The sequence below is a fragment of the Leucoraja erinacea genome, chromosome 33 (assembly GCF_028641065.1).
Source record: "Leucoraja erinacea ecotype New England chromosome 33, Leri_hhj_1, whole genome shotgun sequence".
Classification (NCBI taxonomy): Eukaryota; Metazoa; Chordata; class Chondrichthyes; order Rajiformes; family Rajidae; genus Leucoraja; species Leucoraja erinaceus.
Genome location: NC_073409.1, coordinates 7,163,585 through 7,183,577, shown reverse-complemented (window position 1 = coordinate 7,183,577; position 19,993 = coordinate 7,163,585). Strand labels below are relative to the sequence as shown.

Genomic DNA, 19,993 nt, shown 5'->3' with positions numbered 1-19,993 from the left:
CTAAATCATTGATGTATATCGTAAATAGCTGCGGTCCCAGCACCGAGCCTTGCGGTACCCCACTAATCACTGCCTGCCATTCTGAAAGGGACCCGTTAATTCCTACTCTTTGTTTCCTGTCTGCCAACCAATTTTCTGTCCATGTCAGCACTCTACCCCCAATATCATGTGCCCTAATTTTGCCCACTAATCTCCTATGTGGGACCTTATCAAATGCTTTCTGAAAGTCCATGTACAATACATCTATTGGCTCTCCCTTGTCCATTTTCCAAGTTACATCCTCAAAAAATTCCAGAAGATTAGTCAAGCATGATTTCCCCTTAGTAAATCCATGCGGACTCAGACTGATCCTGTTACTGCTATCCAAATGTGCTGCTATTTCATCTTTTATAATTGACTCCAGCATTAAAAGTTTAAAAAAAATGATATGTCACTTTTATTGCAATACAATTTTTTCCTGTTTTGCTTTATGTACGTGATTTGGCATTGACAATATTCTAATCTGGACTCTGCATGTATTGTTAATATTTTTTCAGTCTTGTGGAGGAGATAACATGGTGTTTACTGGTTAACCCATGTCCCAGATCCCTGCAGAGAGAGCCACATTGGTAATCACAGCAACTTCCAGTACCATAACCTGGAGCAGTGGTTCCCAACCTTTTTCATCCCCTTTGCCCCTGGCAATAATAGCACATAACAATGTTATTTTACTTAATTATGAACAGATGAACAGATACCGGTATACCAGAACCAAGCACAGTCAGTCAATGAAAAAAAAAATGTACAAATCCAGAATCAACAAATTTACCCCCTGGGAATAAATTTACCCCAGGTTGGGAACCTTTGATCTAGAGGTTGTTTGTGAACAACTGTCCCTTAATATCTCCCATACTATATTGTGTGAGAGATATTGTGCGCGCACAGTTGTTGATTGAATACTATTTCAAAATGGGGGATGATTTTGCCATGAACACTTAATGTAAGGGATTATTGAGCCATTCTTGCTGGGGAATTTCCTGCAATCCTTGCCTGTGTTTTGACATATCGTTAGATGACGTGGCCAGGATGCAGAGTATCTATCTGCTAATCTAAAGCATCCTGAACTGTAGCTGCAGGCCTTGACATTGAAAAGTCCTGGCAGGGCCCAGCCTCCAGTGAGATAGACTAAAACCTTCATGTAATTTGAAAGTTAAAATTTAAATTAATTTGTTAAAATTAAATATTGTTAAAAAGTAACAAAGAGTCTTTAGATTTTACACCTGATGATGCAAATCACACTGTTTTGGACATTTTATAACAAAGGAGGCAATTTGGCCAATCACCACACCCAGTGGATTAAAATTCCCATCAGTTATATTCCCTCTCCATATTTCCATTATATTCCCAGTTTATTCTCTTGAAACTCTTCTTTTCTACTTACCAACAATGAAGTTAATTTACAATAACCATTTACCCTACTAGCACATCTTTGGGATGTGGGGAAAAATGTACAAATGAAACTAAGCTCTTTGGATTTTCCTTATTATTATTTGCCAGGGGTATCCCCTGCCTCCATTTTACTCTTCTGATTTGATTCTTAAGTATGCTCCTCAATTCCAAAAACTCCTCTTACGATACACATGATCACAGGAAAAGGCAAAGATCTAAGATCCTATAGCGAGCTATAGGATTTTTGGGAAAAGGTGCCTATAGTGCGGGAGTGGCCTCCACGAGATCACGTGCCCCTCGCGTCAGTCACGTGTTTCATACCCACACAGGGAGCCCTGGTCACATGCCCCGCCCTCGTCACGTGCAGGGGGGGGAGGGGAGGTTGTCGGACCGCGGCTCCGCTCAGACCGCGATGGAGAAGGAGGAGGTGACGCTAGAGGACCCGCAGGAAACCCGGACCAGAGACGGTCCAGAGCCCGCGGAGAAGCAGGAGCCCGACAAAACGTAATGCCCACCGCGACTCGGTGCTCAGGTGTTGCCGGCCGCGGCTATATCGGGGGCGAAGTGAAGAGCGCGGCCTGTGGTTCAGGCTCCTGGGCCCTGCCGAGCTCCCCCCACCCCTCTCCGGCCGGTTCCCTTTCTTCCCTTCACTCCGCAGCGTAAACATGCTACAAACTGTATTTGGTTATACCTATAAAATGTATTCATTCTCATGGGAGTAAACTGAAACTGTGTGTGAAAGTGGGCTCTGAAACTTGGATTTAGGCTCTTAAACGTTGATTAATTACGGGACACTAAACGCTAATTATGGGATCAAACATCCCTCAGCCAGGATCCAAATGTTTATTTTTAAATCTTTGTTATTATTATTTTATCGGTATATTAGATTTATGTGGAACTCTAAAACAAATTGCAGTTCTTATGTGATTGAATAGATGATAAAGTTGTCCACTTGTGCTGGGTAACGTTTTTGCGTTTAAATCATTCACAATTGTAGGAGAATGGTGGCCGATTTATTATCTGAATGGTGGCCGATTAGGAAAGGGGGAGATGCAACGAGACCTGGGTGTCATGGTACACCGGTCATTAAAAGTAGGCATGCAGGTGTAGCAGGCAGTGAAGAAGGCGAATGGTATATTAGCATTCATAGCAAAAGGATTTGAGTATAAGAGCAGGGAGGTTCTACTGCAGTTATATAGGGTCTTGGTGAGACCACACCTGGAGTATTGCGTACAGTTTTGGTCTCCTAATCTGAGGAAAGACATTCTTGCCATAGAGGGTTCACCAGACTGATTCCTGGGATGTCAGGACTTTCATATGAAGAAAGACTGGATAGACTTGGTTTGTACTCGCTAGAATTTAGAAGATTGAGGGGGGTTCTTATAGAAACTTACAAAATTCTTAAGGGGTTGGACAGGCTAGATGCAGGAAGATTGTTTCCGATGTTGGGGGAGTCCAGAACAAGGGGTCACAGTTTAAGGATAAGGGGGAAATCTTTTAGGACCGAGATGAGGAAAACATTTTTCACACAGAGAGTGGTGAATCTCTGGAATTCTCTGCCGCAGAAGGTAATTGAGGCCAGTTTGTTGGCTATATTTAAGAGGGAGTTAGATGTGGCCCTTGTGGCTAAAGGGATCAGGGGGTATGGAGAGAAGGCAGGTACGGGATACTGAGTTGAATGATCAGCCATGATCATATTGAATGGCGGTGCAGGCTCGAAGGGCCGAATGGCCTACTCCTGCACCTATTTTCTATGTTAACACTTTCCCATCTGTGCCTTACCGCACTGTTGGTTTATGTTATTTTTTTTTCATTGTATTTGAGTTCATTTTGATTCTGTTTCTTTATTGTAAACATTTTTAAACTGAGTGTACGTTGAATTAACTCGTGTACATTTATCTACATTTACTCATTTTTTGTTCGACAATGGGTTGGAATTTGTAATTCTCTTTCGGAATTATTTTGGATGGTCCATAACTATTTGTGAAAATTAAGTTATTAATTCAAAAGGGGATTGGAAATAAGCAAATGTAAACAGTCATTAACTTAAACTGAGCTGTTCCTGTGCATTAACATTAAATTATCGAATCTGAATACTGTTTTTAGTTGTCATTTTCCTTACAACTTTTTCCGTAACTTTTATGTATGAAGATTTTAATCTGATTTTCCCTTTTTGTATTTGTAATAGCAATCCGCATTTCACTACACCAATTGGTGCATGTGACAAATAAAAAACCTTTGAAAGAACCTTTGTATTTTAGCTCTTTACAAAAGTTTTCAATTTTCTGATATGTTCAACAACTTTTTTGCAGGGTTAACTTTTTCTATGATTGGAGCTTCTATCAACGGGCATTAATTTGGTTACTTTATATTTGCTAATTATTCAAGAACTGCTTGCAGTGTGGGGATCGCTAGTCGATGCATACTCGGTGGGCCGAAGGGCCTGTTTCCACGCTGTATCATTAAATAGTGCAACCACCCTTTCTGTTGCACAGTCAGTATCTCATGGGGTCATAGGATACTGATAAAGGCTCTTCATCCGAACTTGTCCATGCTGACCATCTACACTTGTTTGCATTTGGTCCATATCCCTCTAACCCTTTTCTATCCATACACCTGTCCAAAAACCTTTTAAATGTTGTTATAGTATGTTCCTCAACTACCTCCTCTTGCAGCTCCTTCCTTATACTCACAATTTTAAGTTAGAAAGTTGCCCTTTGGGTTTGTATTACAACTTATCACTCTTGCCTTAAAGCAATGACCTCTGATTCTTGATTCCCCACTCTAGATACAAGACTGCATTTACCCATGTATCGAATTCAGATTCAGATTCAGATTCAATTTTAATTATCATTGTCAGTGTACAGTACAGAGACAACGAAATGCATTTAAGAATACCTTCTTAACCACTCTATCTACTTTGGACACAATTTTCAGGGAACTATGTACTCCTTACTCTATGATCCCTCTGCTCTGCAACATCCCCTGGGGTCCTGCCATTCACAATGAAGGTCTTGCACTGCTCAATCTCTTGGGTTCTTTTTACTGCTGGATACACAGCAGATCTGTTGGGAAGGGTACATTGCCAACTAGTATTACATTCAAGTTAGACGTGTGCACGTTACTTATTTCTCATAATAAATAAATTATATAGTTCCTGTTAACTCTTTATTCTGAGGGAAGAAGTCTAAATTGTTCAGACTGTAATGTGACCCTCTCCTGGTCCAAGGAAGATGATAAGCAGGTGGGTACAACCCAAGGCACATGGCAGGGGAAAGGGAAGAAATGGAAAATTGTTTACAAGGCAATATTTAATGAAGGAGTTAAGTTGTCTCAACAGGTCAATAGCATCTGTGGAAACAATTAACTTGGCCATTTTGTTGGTTTAAGGGTTCAATCATTGTTCACTGATAGTAGATGACAAGTACAAATAAGCCATGTGGGAAAATCCATCCACGTATTGAACATTTTTTGAGCAAAGTTTAACTTCGTAAAATGTTGTTTCCACCATTAATTCCTATTTAAACCTTCATGTTGTAAGTTGGTTATGTTTGGACAGGTGTGCTTTTTGAGAACATTTGAGTATTTTGTTTGACAGTATATTTTTCTTTAACAATAGTGAAGAAGATGAACCTTCCAAAGATGAAACGTCAAGTTTGAAGGACAAATCCAACAGATTTCATCCATATTCAAAAGACAAGACGACAAATGATGACAAGAAGGTTTATAACCGTAACCGAGTTTTCATTAACAACATCCCGTTTGATACAAAGTGGCAATTCATTAAAGACCTGATACGAAAGAAAGGTAACTTAATGGGAGCAGTTTCTCAGGAGAATAATCATGCTTTCCAGATGTTAAAAACATCTTGGACTGTGGGGTTTAGCTTTTTTCAGTAACTGATGGAGTATTAATAATTGAAAACAACAACAAAAAAGCTAGCATGGTTAAAATTAAAGTAACATTCTAAATACACAATATAAACGCAGTGAAACTATACGGGAATTAGACCATAGAATGGCAATATACGAGGCAACTGTATGCTATCATAAAACTGATCTTTGGCTTCAAAACAAGTAAAATATTTTATTGCACTTAATTTGTAAGAATAAGATCAACCATGCATAAAATATAAATTGTCCTATACTTGGGAGAAATGAGAGAAGCTGTTTTAAGAGCTCCATGTGTGTGCTTCATGTGCTTTAGTTCCAATATCCTGTACTGCACAAGCAGAAATACTTTGAAGCTTTTGTGAATTGTATTGTTATAGTCCAACCACAGAGTTATCGCTGCTATTTCGATGATGACACTTGCGCACAAACAAATTTCAAAAAACAATTCCACCCCCTGTATCCTGGGAGACTACAACATAAGGCATTTGTAGCATAAACTGTACCTCTAGGATTGAAATACTAACTGAGCTGTTTCTCACTAAAATCAGTTGTTGAGATAGTTTTTTTGTAAACTATTCTGGAAATCTGTGTTCAATGCATTTGAAGTTATGTCCAAGGCTTCCAGTCCCAGTTCATGTGGTGATCTTTGCAAAAGATAATTTGTGTTTAAAAAAAAAAAAAAAAAAGTGAAAAAAAGTAAGTGGAGTAAAGGCAGAATGGACTGTTCAGGTGCTCACATTTGTTAACCACAGTTGACCATTTGCTGAACATTTATAATGTTCATGGGTACATGTCATGGAATTGTTAGGGCAGCACAAACCTGAAAATTCCCAGCTCTCCGGCTGGGAAGTCTGCCTGCTGAGTATGAGTTTGCGCTGAACATCCTCTATGGTGCAGAATGCCATGCCAATCAACTGGAACCGATGTTCTCTGTGCTGACCACTTCTGATGCCATCCTTGTAGAAATGTAATGGTCTGAGGGCAGGTGGCTGGAGATCTTGGGAGCGAAAGATCTTTAGTTTAGAGATGCAGCGTGGAAACTGGCCATTCAGCACACGGAGCCCGCCCCGACCAGTGATCACCTGTACACTAGTTCTATCCTACACACCAGGAACAATTTGCAGAAGCCAGTTAACCTACAAACCTGTACGTCTTTGGAATGTGGGAAGAACAGGAAAACAGAGAGCATCCAGAGAACAGGAGCTCTACGATCTTAGTGATTTATTATTTCAACTTTCATAGTTTACAGTATCTAATATTTTTTGTCAAAGAAAATGTTGTGACTTTCTATTTCATCAGTTTGGTTTAGTAGCTGTTCTTTTCTATCTTCTGCCTGTGAACGTTACTCAATTTAATTGGTTCTCGTATGGTTCCATCAGCAACCGCTGACTGTCTTGTAGAAAGGATAGTAGCAAAGTGCTATTCAAAATAACAAAACTAGCTGCGATCCATGTAATTCCTTTTCATATTTTTCCAATTTTGAAAGGATTTTATTAGCATGTCTGACTTTCATATCTCCATATCAAGAACACTCTGAGATTACAGTTAAGGCTCATTCAATGTTTAGTTACCTTCCTTTAAAATCCTAGTATAGAAACCATATAATCTTGGGATTTTCCATCTCTTTAATGCTTGCTTATTTCCTTCAAATTTCTGTCCTTGAAACATCAGTTTTGTTTTCAAGTATAATGTAAATAACCATGAAAAATGTTTTTTTTCATTTAACAATACTGTAATTGGGATTCATTTTATTGGTTTTCATAATGTATTTTTATAAGTCATTGCAAAGCATTTTTTATTGACTATGGCATCCCTTGCAAATTTATTTTCATTCATCCTTTTTGTCAGTAGCAATGCCAACTTTTTTTGCCTAAATATATTCGCCTGCATTATGATTGTATCCTGCTCTTTGCCCTTGGCCTTTAGGTCATTGCTCAACCTCCATCACTTCAGGAAAAACAAACTTGGTGTACACAATCTGTTCTCTAAGTCCCCAAAACCAGGCAACATCTTGATAAATCTCTTCTGCAGACTTTCCAGCACAGCTGTATTTTTCCTGTGGTAAAGTGACCAAAACTGCATACAGTACTACCAAGTGCAGTCTAACCAGCATTTTCTAAAGTTGCAACTTAACATCCCATTATTTGTATTTATGACCCAACCTACAAAAGCAAACGTGTCGATAAAATGTGTGCATGCATTGGCTGAGCACCTTATGAAAGCATGGCATAAAGCTCTTAAGGGACAGTGTTTCTGGTATTTCCCCTTGCAGAATAACAGTTTTAATTTATTGTTGTGTTGAACTATGTAGTGTCAATATGTGTAAGGTAGGTGATCTAATGTTATAAAAATACCTAATGGCTTGCTGTACACAAGAATTGTTCTTTTCAATGATACATTTTTAAATAACATAATTACGAATGAGAATGTTTTTAAGCTTTCAATGCTTCAATATATACAGTGCAAACTTATTTTGTGTGGTTGAATGACCAAGAGCAATCTGAGACTGATTAGCAGAGCTGTGTAAGAAATCCTGAGACCAAGCATCAGCAAAAATGCCTTCCTAATAAGGATTTGTCTTGTATAGCAGTCACTTGTATAATTTGGGGGTTAGTTCAGGGCTGGATTGATTATTGAAGTCCTATAATTGATGGTTGAGCATTGTAACTTCTATATATGTTGAATGTTAAATTTCCTTATTGTGCAAATGGTTTTCTAGGCTTTTTATGGTGTAAGGAAATTGTAACTGGAAGAGAAATGTAGAAAATTACTGATTCTTGCCTATGTCATACGGGAAAACTGGAAGTTGTTTTACTTCCTCCCAACTTTTTTGATCAAGTTATTAGACTTTGGTTCCAAGTTTTTCTTTTTAACACCTGTATTACTGAGCCAATAACTGGAGCTTATACTGAATTGTGCTGAGAACATTGTCTGTAACCTTGATTTCTGCAACTGTTGTAAGGTGACATACAGTTTAACTGTGAAGTTCAATGTCTTGGATTTGGATTTTATGCCATGTTATGGCTGAATTATTGTTTTTGAGTGTTGTGCAATAAGCATTTTCTTTGCAGCATTGTGTTTCTGCATTTGTGACTTAACACATTGAGGGTTGTAAGCTTTGTCACCTTACAACAGTCTATTTTGACTGCCACAAAGTTGGCATTGTCAGGAAATGTAACCTACTTTAGCAATGTCGGATTGTTTATTAAATGGTCGTAACAATGTTTGTTATTTGTTCACCAACCATATCATTACAGGCCAAATATGTTTAATTTGCTGCTATGCACTAAAAAATGTTGTTTGAATTTGATTTGGACTTTGCAGATGACAAATCTTTGGGGCAAATGTTGATTTTCATTTTTTTAAATTGTTATGCATTGTATTTATTAGGAGGCGTGCTGGTCTGATGTTGATTGTTGGTGAATAATGGGTTGTTCCTCTGTAGTGTTTATGCGGCAACAGTGAAGTAAGTGTGTGGACTTTTAAATGCATTGTTTTTGGTATTTCCCCTCTGTATATCTCATGTAGTTGGTGATGTTATATACGTGGAACTCTTTAAGGATGCTGAAGGAAAGTCAATGGTAAGTGGGCAAAAATCTGCTTGGGGGTTCATAAGGTCCTCAGCAATTGTATATTTTACTTGCTGTTTAGCACATATAGCTCAATTTTTGTTAGCAAGGATGCCCTTGTATTTATTGCCAACTCGGCTTAATGCTGGACTTTGTTTGTTGAGTGGTATAATCTGGAGGATTCAGTGGATATTTCCATATTTAATTGATTGGACTGGTTACTGTAAGCAAGCTGTAATGCATTGCATTTACAGAAAAGTAACCATAAAATATAGGTAGTTGCCGCAAGAGCTTCTAATGTGAAAATATTACTTTTGTCAATCCATTTTCCTATGTGTAGTAAGATTTAAAATAAAGCAATGTGAAGCATTTTGTAATCTTGTGTGCTAAAAAAATTATTTTCTCTTCCACCCCCTCCCATCCAACTTTTGCTTTGTCATCTGATCCAAGGGTTGTGGGTAAGTAACTTACTGTTCAGTGGCTATGCTGCCATGATGTATAATTTAGCTAGTTTCCTGGCAGAGGGAGAGAATTGTTTCTGACCAAGGGTTCACCACACTTAAGAATTTTCAATTTGACCACCAAAGTTTCTCACTAGATTCTAGTTACCATGTTTCAAGGTTTTGGTAATAGTTTTTATCTTGTTTTTTAATGGGTGGATATGCCACCACCTCAGAATAACATCACATAGATTTGTCAACAGTGCTGTAGAATACCGATGGGGATGCAAAAATCTGCAGATACTGGAATCTTGTGCTGGAGGAACTCATCAGGTCAGGCAGCATCTGTGGAGTGAACGGACAGACGATGTTTCGGGATCCTTCTTCAGACTGATGGAGTAGGGATGGGTGGCAAGATCAGAAAAAAGAGGTTGGGGAAGGAAAAAGGCTGGTGAGTGTTAGTTGGAAAAAGTTCAGAGTTTGACTCATTAAAATTAGCCACTGATTTTTCAGTGGCAAATGGGCGGTTTTGGCTAGTTAAGAATTTCCTTGAGACTGCTTTTGAATATGATGGACCTGAGTGTTAAAAGCATGTGGATGTATGTGGCTCGTGTATTATGGAAAGATAGACACAAAATGCTGGAGTAACTCAGCAGAGACTCTGGAGCATCTCTGGAGAGAAGGACTGGGTGACGTTTCGGGTCGAGACCCTTCAGTGTATTATGGAAGTCTGGCCTATATAAAGTTAATCTCTTGACTAAGCTGCAGCATACAAAAACATTTTACATTGCACAACTCGGCATCCTGTAACAAATACAACTGTGATTTTGCTCATACATTCTAGTTATATACTTAAAATCCATCAACATTTGGAATAACCAAAGAGAAGCACATTTACATCCATTGTTCAGAATATTACATATAATAATAAATCTGACTTAACCCGAGATACAGTTATGTAACTGCGGTCAACCCCTTTATGTGTGAACTGGACTTTTAGCAAATGGCTCATTGTAGAAAGGGATGATGCAGGCTAAACAGTGCATTGCATTGTATTTGTTGATTGATTCAGTACATTGTTTGATTTCTGATGAACAGATTATGATAATGCATGATTTGATTCTCTTTAGAGGTTTAATTTGGCAATGGAAAGTCTCTTCCTGTTTAATATTTTCTGATTAAACTCTATAGTGTTGTGGAATTCAAAACAGAAGATTTAGTCGCAAAGGCTTTGGATGTTATGAACAACTATGAACTTGATGGAAGAGAGCTTAACATAAAGCAGGTGAGTAGCTTTTGTTTGCTTTATCTTGTATTTATGCAGCATCCTTAACTGCAAAGCAAAGGTACTTCACAGGCACATGACATACTTGAGGGAATTGAACTGAGTTAGGTTTGAGAAAGGAGGTATGAAAGACAGAATGGTATGGAGTCATTTCAATGCCTTGGGCCTTTTGCAACTGAAAATGTGTACAGCATTTAAATTCATGAAAGGTTGGAATTGGAGCTGAGCAGATTGTGGAGAGTTGCAGTGCTGAAGGGGACTGACCATCTTGAAGGTGGAAGACTGGGAGGGAATTGAAGCCTAGAACCGAAATATTAAAATTGTGATTGCTTATCTGGCAGCCAACATTATTCAATGTGCGCAAAGGTGGTAGATGAACAGGTCATGGTGAGCAGAGGTTTTGATGGGATCAAGTTTGCTGTGGTTAAAAATGGGGATGTGGCCAGGGCTGTTGTTCTTTTAAGAGCAATTTCAAGCATCATATTTGAATTCAACTTTTTTCAGTTTTGTAGTGGCCAGCATTCATTTATTATTATATTGTAAATCAGGAACACACTCTGCAGAAAGAACTTTAAGATGACCTGTTCCACTTATCACATGTCCTTTAAAGAATAACTGAAGGCAGCTAGGTGATTGTCTTTGTTTGTGGTAAAATATTGGAATAAGATTCAGACCTGATCAGTTTTTTAAGCATTCTGGTTATTTTAAAAGTTGTATGCATAGCTATTTTGTTTCTGCCAGAGCAGAGTGTTTGTGATGGATTTGGGGGGGTGGGGGCACTATCTGCCAGTACTTTCATTATTTTGTAACTAGTGTGTTGGAAAATACAACATTTTAAATTGAACTTTGGTTTCTAATTAGAAATTCGGCTGCCATACCAATTTTATAAACTTGCATGAACTTCAGTAAAAAACATGGCAATACAATTTCAATAACAATGATAAAAATAAACTGAAATGGGTTTGAAGTGTAGTCTTTGTGGTGCAGACGGTCATGGCACACATTGCACAACCTGTGACTTGGAAAGTACAAAGTTCAAGCAAAAAGGTTTTGTTCCTCTTTTGTAAATTCGGGTCCATGTGCAATAGGTAGATCAAAGGAGAGGATACAGAGTCCAGAATATAATTCACTGCAGTATAATGCATCGGATCCAGAGACAAAGTCCAGCGTCTACAATGGGGTAGAGATGAATCAGGGAGTCCCCTGGCTGATGGAAGGACCGTTTAGAAGCCTCTTAACGGAGGGGAAGAAGCTGTTCCTGAGTTTGTTGGTGCAGCTTTCAAGCTTTTGTGTCTTCTGCCTGACGAGCAATCCGATTTGTAAAACTTTCACAAATTTATCATTTTGTCATTCCCATCAATGCAGCCTTTGCTTAGAAGTGCATCATGCTAATTACTGTTCAGCATTTTCACTTTGTCTTTTAATTGCGAGAAATGCTCACGTTTAAGCACCGCAAAATTACCGTGGTAAGTATCCACTAAATGTTCGTTTGCAGCAGGGATTAAATTTATGAGCTGGTATACTTCTGAGCTGGTTAGAAATGGCATTAGTGTTATCTTTTAAAATGTTGCTTTTATTTTGTGTAGGATGCTGAAGGAGAACATGCTCGCAAAGCGGTGCAGCGTGGAGGAGGTGGTTCATACCATGGTGGACCTAGGCCAGATATCAGTTCATCAGTTCTGAATTTGCCACTTCATCTTATCAACAATCCAAACATACCTGCCGAAGTTCTCAACGCGCTGCAGGCTGGACGATTATTACCAACTGTATTTGTTGCCAATGTAAGTGTTTTATTTCTTGGAAGATAAAAAGGGGAAACTTTGGAAAGTCAGTTGCACTCTGAACTCTTATTCTGTTTCTATTTAGCTTGATTTTAAAGTGGGTTGGAAAAAGCTGAAAGAAGTATTTGCCATGGCTGGGACGGTAAAACGTGCAAATGTCAAAGAAGGCAGAGATGGCAAGAGCCGTGGCTTAGGGACTGTGACATTCGAACTGCCGCTCGAAGCCATTCAAGCTGTCGGTATCCTTTTCCTTATGGTTGCAGCTTGTGAATGTGGTTTACCTGTGTTTTATGAAGATTTTAAAGCATTGAAATTGAACAAACCATTTTAATTGTCATTGTGGTGTTCAAGCACGTGAAATGCGTGTGGACCCCGGGACCTGCTGCAGAAGTGCTTCACTGGCTTTGCTGCATGCATAAGCTCTGATTTGTCTGCAGGGTTTTTAGAGGGGCGGCAGGGGCAGCCTTTTCATTGTGGGTAGTCTATATCTGTATGAGCTGCCAGAACAAACTAGAGAAGCAGGTACAATTAAGATTTATTTTAAAAGACATTTGGAAAGATATATGGATAGGAAGGGTTTAGAGGGCAATGGACCAAATGCAGACAAATGTGACCTGCCCTATATACCAACTTTAGCTTTGTTAAAAATTGTGTTTAATATTTGTTTTATTGGTTGTGGATCTAGGGTTTTGTGCATATATAATTGCATTATTAAAGCTACAAATCCAAAAAAATGAAAATAATAGCTTTAATGGGCATGGTATAGATGCTTACAGTGGCACTTCTGCAATATTAAATTGCTTTAGCCCGCAGATTTTTTTTTGTAATAGACGTATTCCTTTGATTTTACTTCGGAGTCACGTGAGTGACTACGTGAAGAACCCACCCAGCGCGCAGGCGCGGCATTACGTCAGCAGTGCAACAGCGGCAGCAGCTGGAGCCAGGCTCTCCAGCTGCAGCATAAAGACGAGACCTCAGGTAAGTGCCTTTTTTGTTACAGAGTCGCGCTAGAGAGAATAATGGCCTCTCGCAAGCGACCAGCCAGGAGGACTGCCTGCCCTACTCCACCCGAGGACGGGTCCATAGCGGGACGGCAGCCTCTCGCAGCGGAGGAGCTTTTTCAACGCTCCCGCTCACCCGACACCGAGCCGCCCCCAGTGCTGCAGATTTCAACGCCCCGCACAGGGAGGAAGGCGACACATAAAACCGACCGGCCGGTGTCCTCCGATGAATCGGAGGAACGGGAACACTCTCCCCCACCGAAAAGGGGAGACGCTCGGATCAGCTGCATGAGGCAGCTCCTCGAGCGTATGATAAACGAGGAGATGCGGCATCTCCCAGGAGGACGGGCTTTGGCCTCCTCCTCTCCACACCCTTCTGTACCCTCTATGTTCGAGGGCAGTAAGGGAGGCCAGGACTGGGCTGGCCTATCCCAAGGGCAGGCGGAGGATATCGTCAGCATGCCGGGCGTGCCGGAAGAAGAGCTACTGGGTGTAGTGGGCCGATATGCGGCACCACCAACAACTGGGATGGTGTTGCCACCCAGAATGGCGGCAACTATAAACAGGCTGTCCAACAACCCGCTGCAGGACAAGGTTGTCCAGCAGGCCCTTGACAACTACATCGCGCCAGAAAATTGCGAGGCGCTGAGGGTCAAGACGGTCAATGGGCAGATCTGGAACCAGCTGGGGCAGCAAATAAGGGCTCAGGAGGTCAAAATGCAGCGAGTCCTGAAGCTCCACTCAGCAGCCGTCACCGCCTTTGCTCGGTCCGTTGGGGATGAAGACCTGACCATACCCCAGCAGGATGCCCTCGCACTGATGTGCAGCACCACGTATGAGCTAAACAACCTACGGCTGGACAACATCAGGCCTGCCCTCAACCCAACATATGCCGGCCTCTGTAAAGCTCCAGCGCCCGAACGACAGGCGCTGCTATTTGGTGCGGATCTGGCCAAAAGGCTCAAGGAGTTGGAAGAGGCGGCAAAACCAGTAGGCCTCATGAGGGCAGGGCCAGGACCGAGCAGGGTGAAGACACCCAGTTGGCCGCACGCCTCGGCAGCCACCAGCAGATACCGAGCTGGTGAAAGCCTGGTGACCGCCTCCCACTACCCCCAGTGCTCTTTTTTAGAGCGGGGCCCAGGGCGGAGCCGTGGGAAGATGCACCGCCCCACCGCAGCACCAACACGGACAACCTTGGGCCAGACCCACCGAAAACGACCCCACAAGTGAACATGGAGGTAGGTGGGTCTGGTTCCTGTCAACATACACAGACAAAGGGTGTAGTATTAACAGGGGGACGTTTGAGGTTCTTCAAGCATGTTTGGTGCTCCCTTACTAACAATCAATTTATACTCAACAGTATTAGTGGATACAAAATTGAGTTCAAACCAGGCGTAGGACCGCCAGTTCAGCACATGCCCCAAAGGGTGTTCCTTCCCTCGGCAGTTGAGAAGGTAGAAGGACAAGCTGAACTTGATCAGCTCGTGGCTAAAGGCATCATAGAAATGACCACACACGAGCCGCAAGAATTTGTATCAAATATTTTTCTCAAAACCAAAAAAGATGGTGGATGTCGCATTATTATTGATCTGACATCACTCAATCAGTCTGTTGAGTATCAACATTTCAAAATGGAGACATTTGTCACTGCCAGACAACTGATCTCCAAGGGATACTACATGGCAAGCATAGATATCAAAGATGCTTACTATTTGGTACCCATTCATAAAGATTACTTTAAATATCTGAAATTTATCTGGAGGGGCCAGCTATGGCAGTACCGAGCTTTGCCCAATTTTAACGACGACAGCTCCCAGACTATTTACGAAAAATTCTTAAAGTGGCCATGAAGAAATTGAGAGAACTAAAACATTTAGTAGTGGCCTATCTGGACGATGTTCTCATATTAGGAAGAACACGGGAACAAGCTGTCGCAGGAGTGTTAGCCACTAAACAACTCCTTGAAACTTTGGGTTTTATCCTTCACCCAGATAAATCAATATTGGAGCCTACTACTAACATGGATTACTTAGGCTTCACTATTGACACGATTCACATGACTGTCACTCTGCCCAGAAACAAAACAGTTTCACTCATTGAAGCTTGTAGCCATTTAATTGCTACACCGCAACCTAGAATACGGCATGTAGCCAGAGTTATTGGCTCTATAGTAGCAGCATTTCCGGCTGCCCAACATGGGCCCTTGCATTATCAAAATCTACAAAGAGCAAGGACTCATGCATTACGCCTTCATAGGGGGCATTATGATCGCAAAATGGATTTACCCGCTGAAGCCAAATCAGAACTTCAGTGGGGGGTTGACAATATTTGGCACAGTCACAGTCCTATCGCCGTAACCAATCCTAACATAACCATTGCAACGGATGCCAGTGCTTTAGGCTGGGGAGCTACTAACTCCATAGACAGCACAGGTGGCAGATGGACTAACTCAGAGGCATCGCTACTACAATCACTGGGCATTAACTTTTTGGAAATGCTCGCCGCCTTTTATGGGCTAAAAGCATATGCATCTGATATGCGGCACGTGCATGTTAGAATTATGATCGACAACACTACGGCAGTATCTTATATCCAGCACATGGGTGGCATTAAATCAGTATCATGCGACAAATTAACTGCTATAATCTGGCAATGGTGTGTCGAGAGACATATTTGGCTATCAGCTGCCTATTTACCAGGCAAGCTAAATTTAGTGGCGGACACCAGGTCACGAAAATTCAACGACAACATCGAATGGATGTTGGACCCAAAATTATTTGCTAAAATTGTCAAGCAATATGGTACGCCAGATATAGATTTGTTTGCGTCTAGGTTAAATCACCAACTACCCATGTATGTGGCTTGGGAACCAGACCCAGAGGCAGCAGCGGTAGATGCCTTCACGCTGGATTGGGGAAATTTCTTTTTCTATGCTTTCCTCCCTTCTGCCTCATCAGTCGGGTACTCCAGAAAATTCAGGCAGACTCAGCCTCTGGCATTCTGGTTGTGCCCGACTGGCCTACCCAACCATGGTTCCCAATGTTCCACGAATGGTGGTGGTAGAGACACCAATGGTCCTTCAACACCACCCCCAATTATTGACTCACCCGGTAACTGGCATTAGCCATCCATGCCACCAAAAATTGAAACTCCTGGTTTCCAGATTTTGAACAGGCCTTACCGGGGATTGGGGTTATCAGACAGAACAATCACCACCATGTCGGCATCCCTGCGAGTTTCCACCAAGAAACAGTACCTGACCTTCATCAGGAAATGGGAACAGTACTGTCTGGACGCAGGGACATCCTACAAGACGGCTTCGATCTCGGATGTGCTGGAGTTCCTGGCCCACCTGCACCATGATCTCAAGATGAGCTACAGTGCCATCAATACGGCTCGGAGCGCACTGTCCGCATACCTCATGCCGATAGAACAGCATAGTGTGGGATCCCACCCTCTGGTCATCAGACTCCTTAAGGGGATCTTTAATACCAAACCCCCTACACCTAGATACACTCACATGTGGGATGTGAGTGTAGTTCTGACACACCTTCGAGGTTGGCCTCCGGTGGGATCCCTGAGCCTGGAACAGGCCACTTATAAAACCCTCATGCTCATGGCGCTTGTCTCAGCTCAAAGGGTTCAGTCGCTCCATCAGCTAAATCTGAACTACATGGTGACCACCCCAGATACCATTACTTTCACCATGCCGGGGTTGGTAAAACAAAGTAGACCAGGTACATCAAACTCCCCGTTGATCTTCCGGGCTTACCCTCCAGAACCTAGGCTGTGTGTGGTGACCCACCTTCATCATTATCTAGACACAACCCAAACGCTTAGAGGGAGAGAGAAAGCCTTATGGGTTAGCCACAGAAAGCCTTTTGGACGGGTAACCAGCCAAACATTATCCAGATGGTTGAAACAGGTCCTCAGCATGGCAGGGATTAACACAAATGTTTTTAAATCCCATTCAACCAGGGCAGCGTCCACCTCAGCGGCGGATAGGATGCAGGTTCCCCTAGACCACATCCTCAGAGCAGCGGGATGGTCAAGGGAATCGACATTCCAACGATTTTACAAGAAACCGCTGATGGAACAGGACGTCTTTGCGGATACCATTTTAAAAACCGCAAAGTTATGATTTAAAGCCCATGGGAGCTATTTTTTGTTATAGTTAATAAACATTTCTTTTATAACTAAACAAACTTGTTGGTCTCTAGCTACCACTTCCTCCCTCGATGATCTTTCGGCAGTGAGTGATATAACTGTTACACGGTTTGAAATCACAGACCTTTGAAGTCTTCACGTAGTCACTCACGTGACTCCGAAGTAAAATAGTAAGATTAAACGAGTACTTACCAGTACGAAGTTTGATCTGTATTTTATGAGGAGTTACGATGAGGGATTACGTGCCCTCCGCTCCCACCCTCATTATATAGATCAAATTCGGACTAATGTCTCGTTGGTCTTTACTATCTTTACTTCAACTAGTGTCTATCTGTGATTCCACACCGCTGCTTGGAAGTATGCCGCGCCTGCGCGCTGGGTGGGTTCTTCACGTAATCCCTCATCGTAACTCATCATAAAATACAGATCAAACTTCGTACTGGTAAGTACTCGTTTAATCTTACTATTATATATGTGTTTCAGAAATGGCTAGGAAATCTTAGGTACAGACTGGAGCTCTGCTTATTCCTGTTAGTTTTCTTAACTTATTTATAGCTATGTTTAATGGACAGCTCTTGCTTGACAGACCAATGCTTGTGAAAATGGTAAGATTTTATCTTGTTACTACTCGGTTTCCAAGAGTGAGAATCTTGGTTTACATTTCCTCATTAATTTTTTCCCCTTTTTGTAAAGGAAGCCAGATCCCTTCCACATGATGACTTTTGTTCTGTGGCCCAGATTCCTCAATTGCCTAGTAAGTCTAATACAAGGCTTGAAGCACGTCAGTTTGGATGTGTGCCACAATAATATAGTTATAAAGAAATTTGCTGCTTTGCCTAATGCCTCTGATTAGTGGTTTCACGTCTGTTTTGGTTGGACTCAGGTGGACTCGGTGGCATTGGAATGGGACTTGGACTTAGTGGCCAGCCGATTGTTGTGAATGAAATAAAAATGAACAATGCAATGGGCATCATGGCATCTGGAGGTATGAGTCTAGTTCTTGTGTGTTTGAGCCAGACACAAAAATATAATTTAAATTAAAATATTGACCTATGGTTATTTAATGAGCTGTCAGAGGAAGTGGTTAATGCAGGTGCAATAACACTTAAAAGACATTTGGACCGGTACATGGATCGGTAAAGTTTAGAGGGTCAGATGGGGTAACACTGACTGCCGCTAGCTGCCTCGCCAACAGTGTTATTTTTGGTATGTTTAAAAACTCTTAGTGTTCCTTATGTTTGTTTTATGTGGGGGGGGGGGGGGGACTTTTTTTCCCCAATCTCTTACATTGACGGAGATGTGATTTTTTTTTTTTGTTGTTTTTTTGGGGGGGGGGGGGGGGGGGGGGGGGGGGTTTGTTTCCTGACCTGACGCTCCAAGTCATGGGAGTCTGCGGGACTTTAACATCACGGAGCTTGTGATTCCTTTGCCGGGGATCGAAGTTACAACCGCGGTCTCTGGTAAGAAGAGACCGATTTGGTAGCTCCATGTTTTTCAACCGAGAGAGTTTCAAACGCACCGACGCTGGAGTTTCGATCACCCTGAAGGGGGTTTCGATCGTAGGCTGCGGGGGGACTGATCGCCCGGACTGCCGATGGTTTGACTGCGTCGACGGCGGGAGAACAATAGGAAGAAGATTGAATTTTATTGCCTTCCATCACAGTGAGGAATTTGGAATCCACTGTGATGGATGTTTATGTCAACTTTTATGTGGTTGTGTGTCTTGTTGCTTTTCACTTACTGTGGCTGTATGATAACTCAAATTTCACTGTACGTTAATTGGTACATGTGATAATAAACTGACCTTGAACCATGTATTTGGCTTAGGAAGTGGAATGGATGGAACTGCCTCTGGGGGAATAAACCAAATGGGTGGAGGTAAGTTTTGTGTGCGAAGAATGCAAATTTTTTAATATTTGTTTTCTTTCATTACATATTTTTTCTGCCCATAGGAATAAGTGGTTCCACTGGTTTCAGTGGTGATATGGGCGTGATGAACAATGTAGGAGGCTACGGTGGTGGACCCATGGGAAGCATGGGCAACATGGATCGAATGGCAGGTAATTATCTTTTTGTGAGTGCTTTGAAACTTTATGGTATTTGATTAATTTGACTTTTAATTTGTATTACAGGTATGGGTACAGTTGAAAACTTCAAAGGAAATATGGCCCCAGGAATGGGAAACATGGGAGGAATGGGCAGCAACATGAGTGCTGTTGGCGGAATGGGCAGTGGTGTGGCTGGAATGGGAAGCAGTATGGGAGGTATGGATCCTTTTCCTGTTGTGATACATTCAGAAATGTTAAGATTAATCACTTTATATCTTCCGAATTTAACGAATATCAAACTTGTTCACATTACCAGGCTCCTTGGTGGTCTAATTTTTCTTTCTGTGGCGTTAATTAAAGGAAGTGAATGCATGGGGTTTA

General features: G+C 41.6%; 1 protein-coding gene across 7 annotated transcripts in view; it reads left to right on the top strand.

The window, feature by feature from the left end:
• Positions 1–1,775: 1,775 nt before the first annotated feature.
• The window catches only part of LOC129712594 (myelin expression factor 2-like), a 32,790-nt gene continuing 14,572 nt past the window's right edge, over positions 1,776–19,993 (top strand). For 5 of the 7 annotated variants that reach the window (XR_008726096.1, XM_055661138.1, XM_055661137.1 and 2 more), the window contains exons 1-11: positions 8,850–8,902; positions 9,341–9,781; positions 10,522–10,615; positions 12,202–12,396; positions 12,482–12,635; positions 18,120–18,169; positions 18,258–18,318; positions 18,448–18,549; positions 19,392–19,442; positions 19,517–19,624; positions 19,697–19,828. Coding sequence is in view for 6 of the 7 variants with exons in the window: in XM_055661138.1 (XP_055517113.1) it covers positions 9,735–9,781; positions 10,522–10,615; positions 12,202–12,396; positions 12,482–12,635; positions 18,120–18,169; positions 18,258–18,318; positions 18,448–18,549; positions 19,392–19,442; positions 19,517–19,624; positions 19,697–19,828 (994 nt within the window). In the remaining variant the exon portion in view is untranslated. Of the gene's footprint in view, positions 1,933–5,047; positions 5,236–8,849; positions 8,903–9,196; positions 9,782–10,521; positions 10,616–12,201; positions 12,397–12,481; positions 12,636–18,119; positions 18,170–18,257; positions 18,319–18,447; positions 18,550–19,391; positions 19,443–19,516; positions 19,625–19,696; positions 19,829–19,993 lie in introns of those variants that run through there. The other 2 variants (XM_055661139.1, XM_055661135.1) reach the window with 2 other exon arrangements.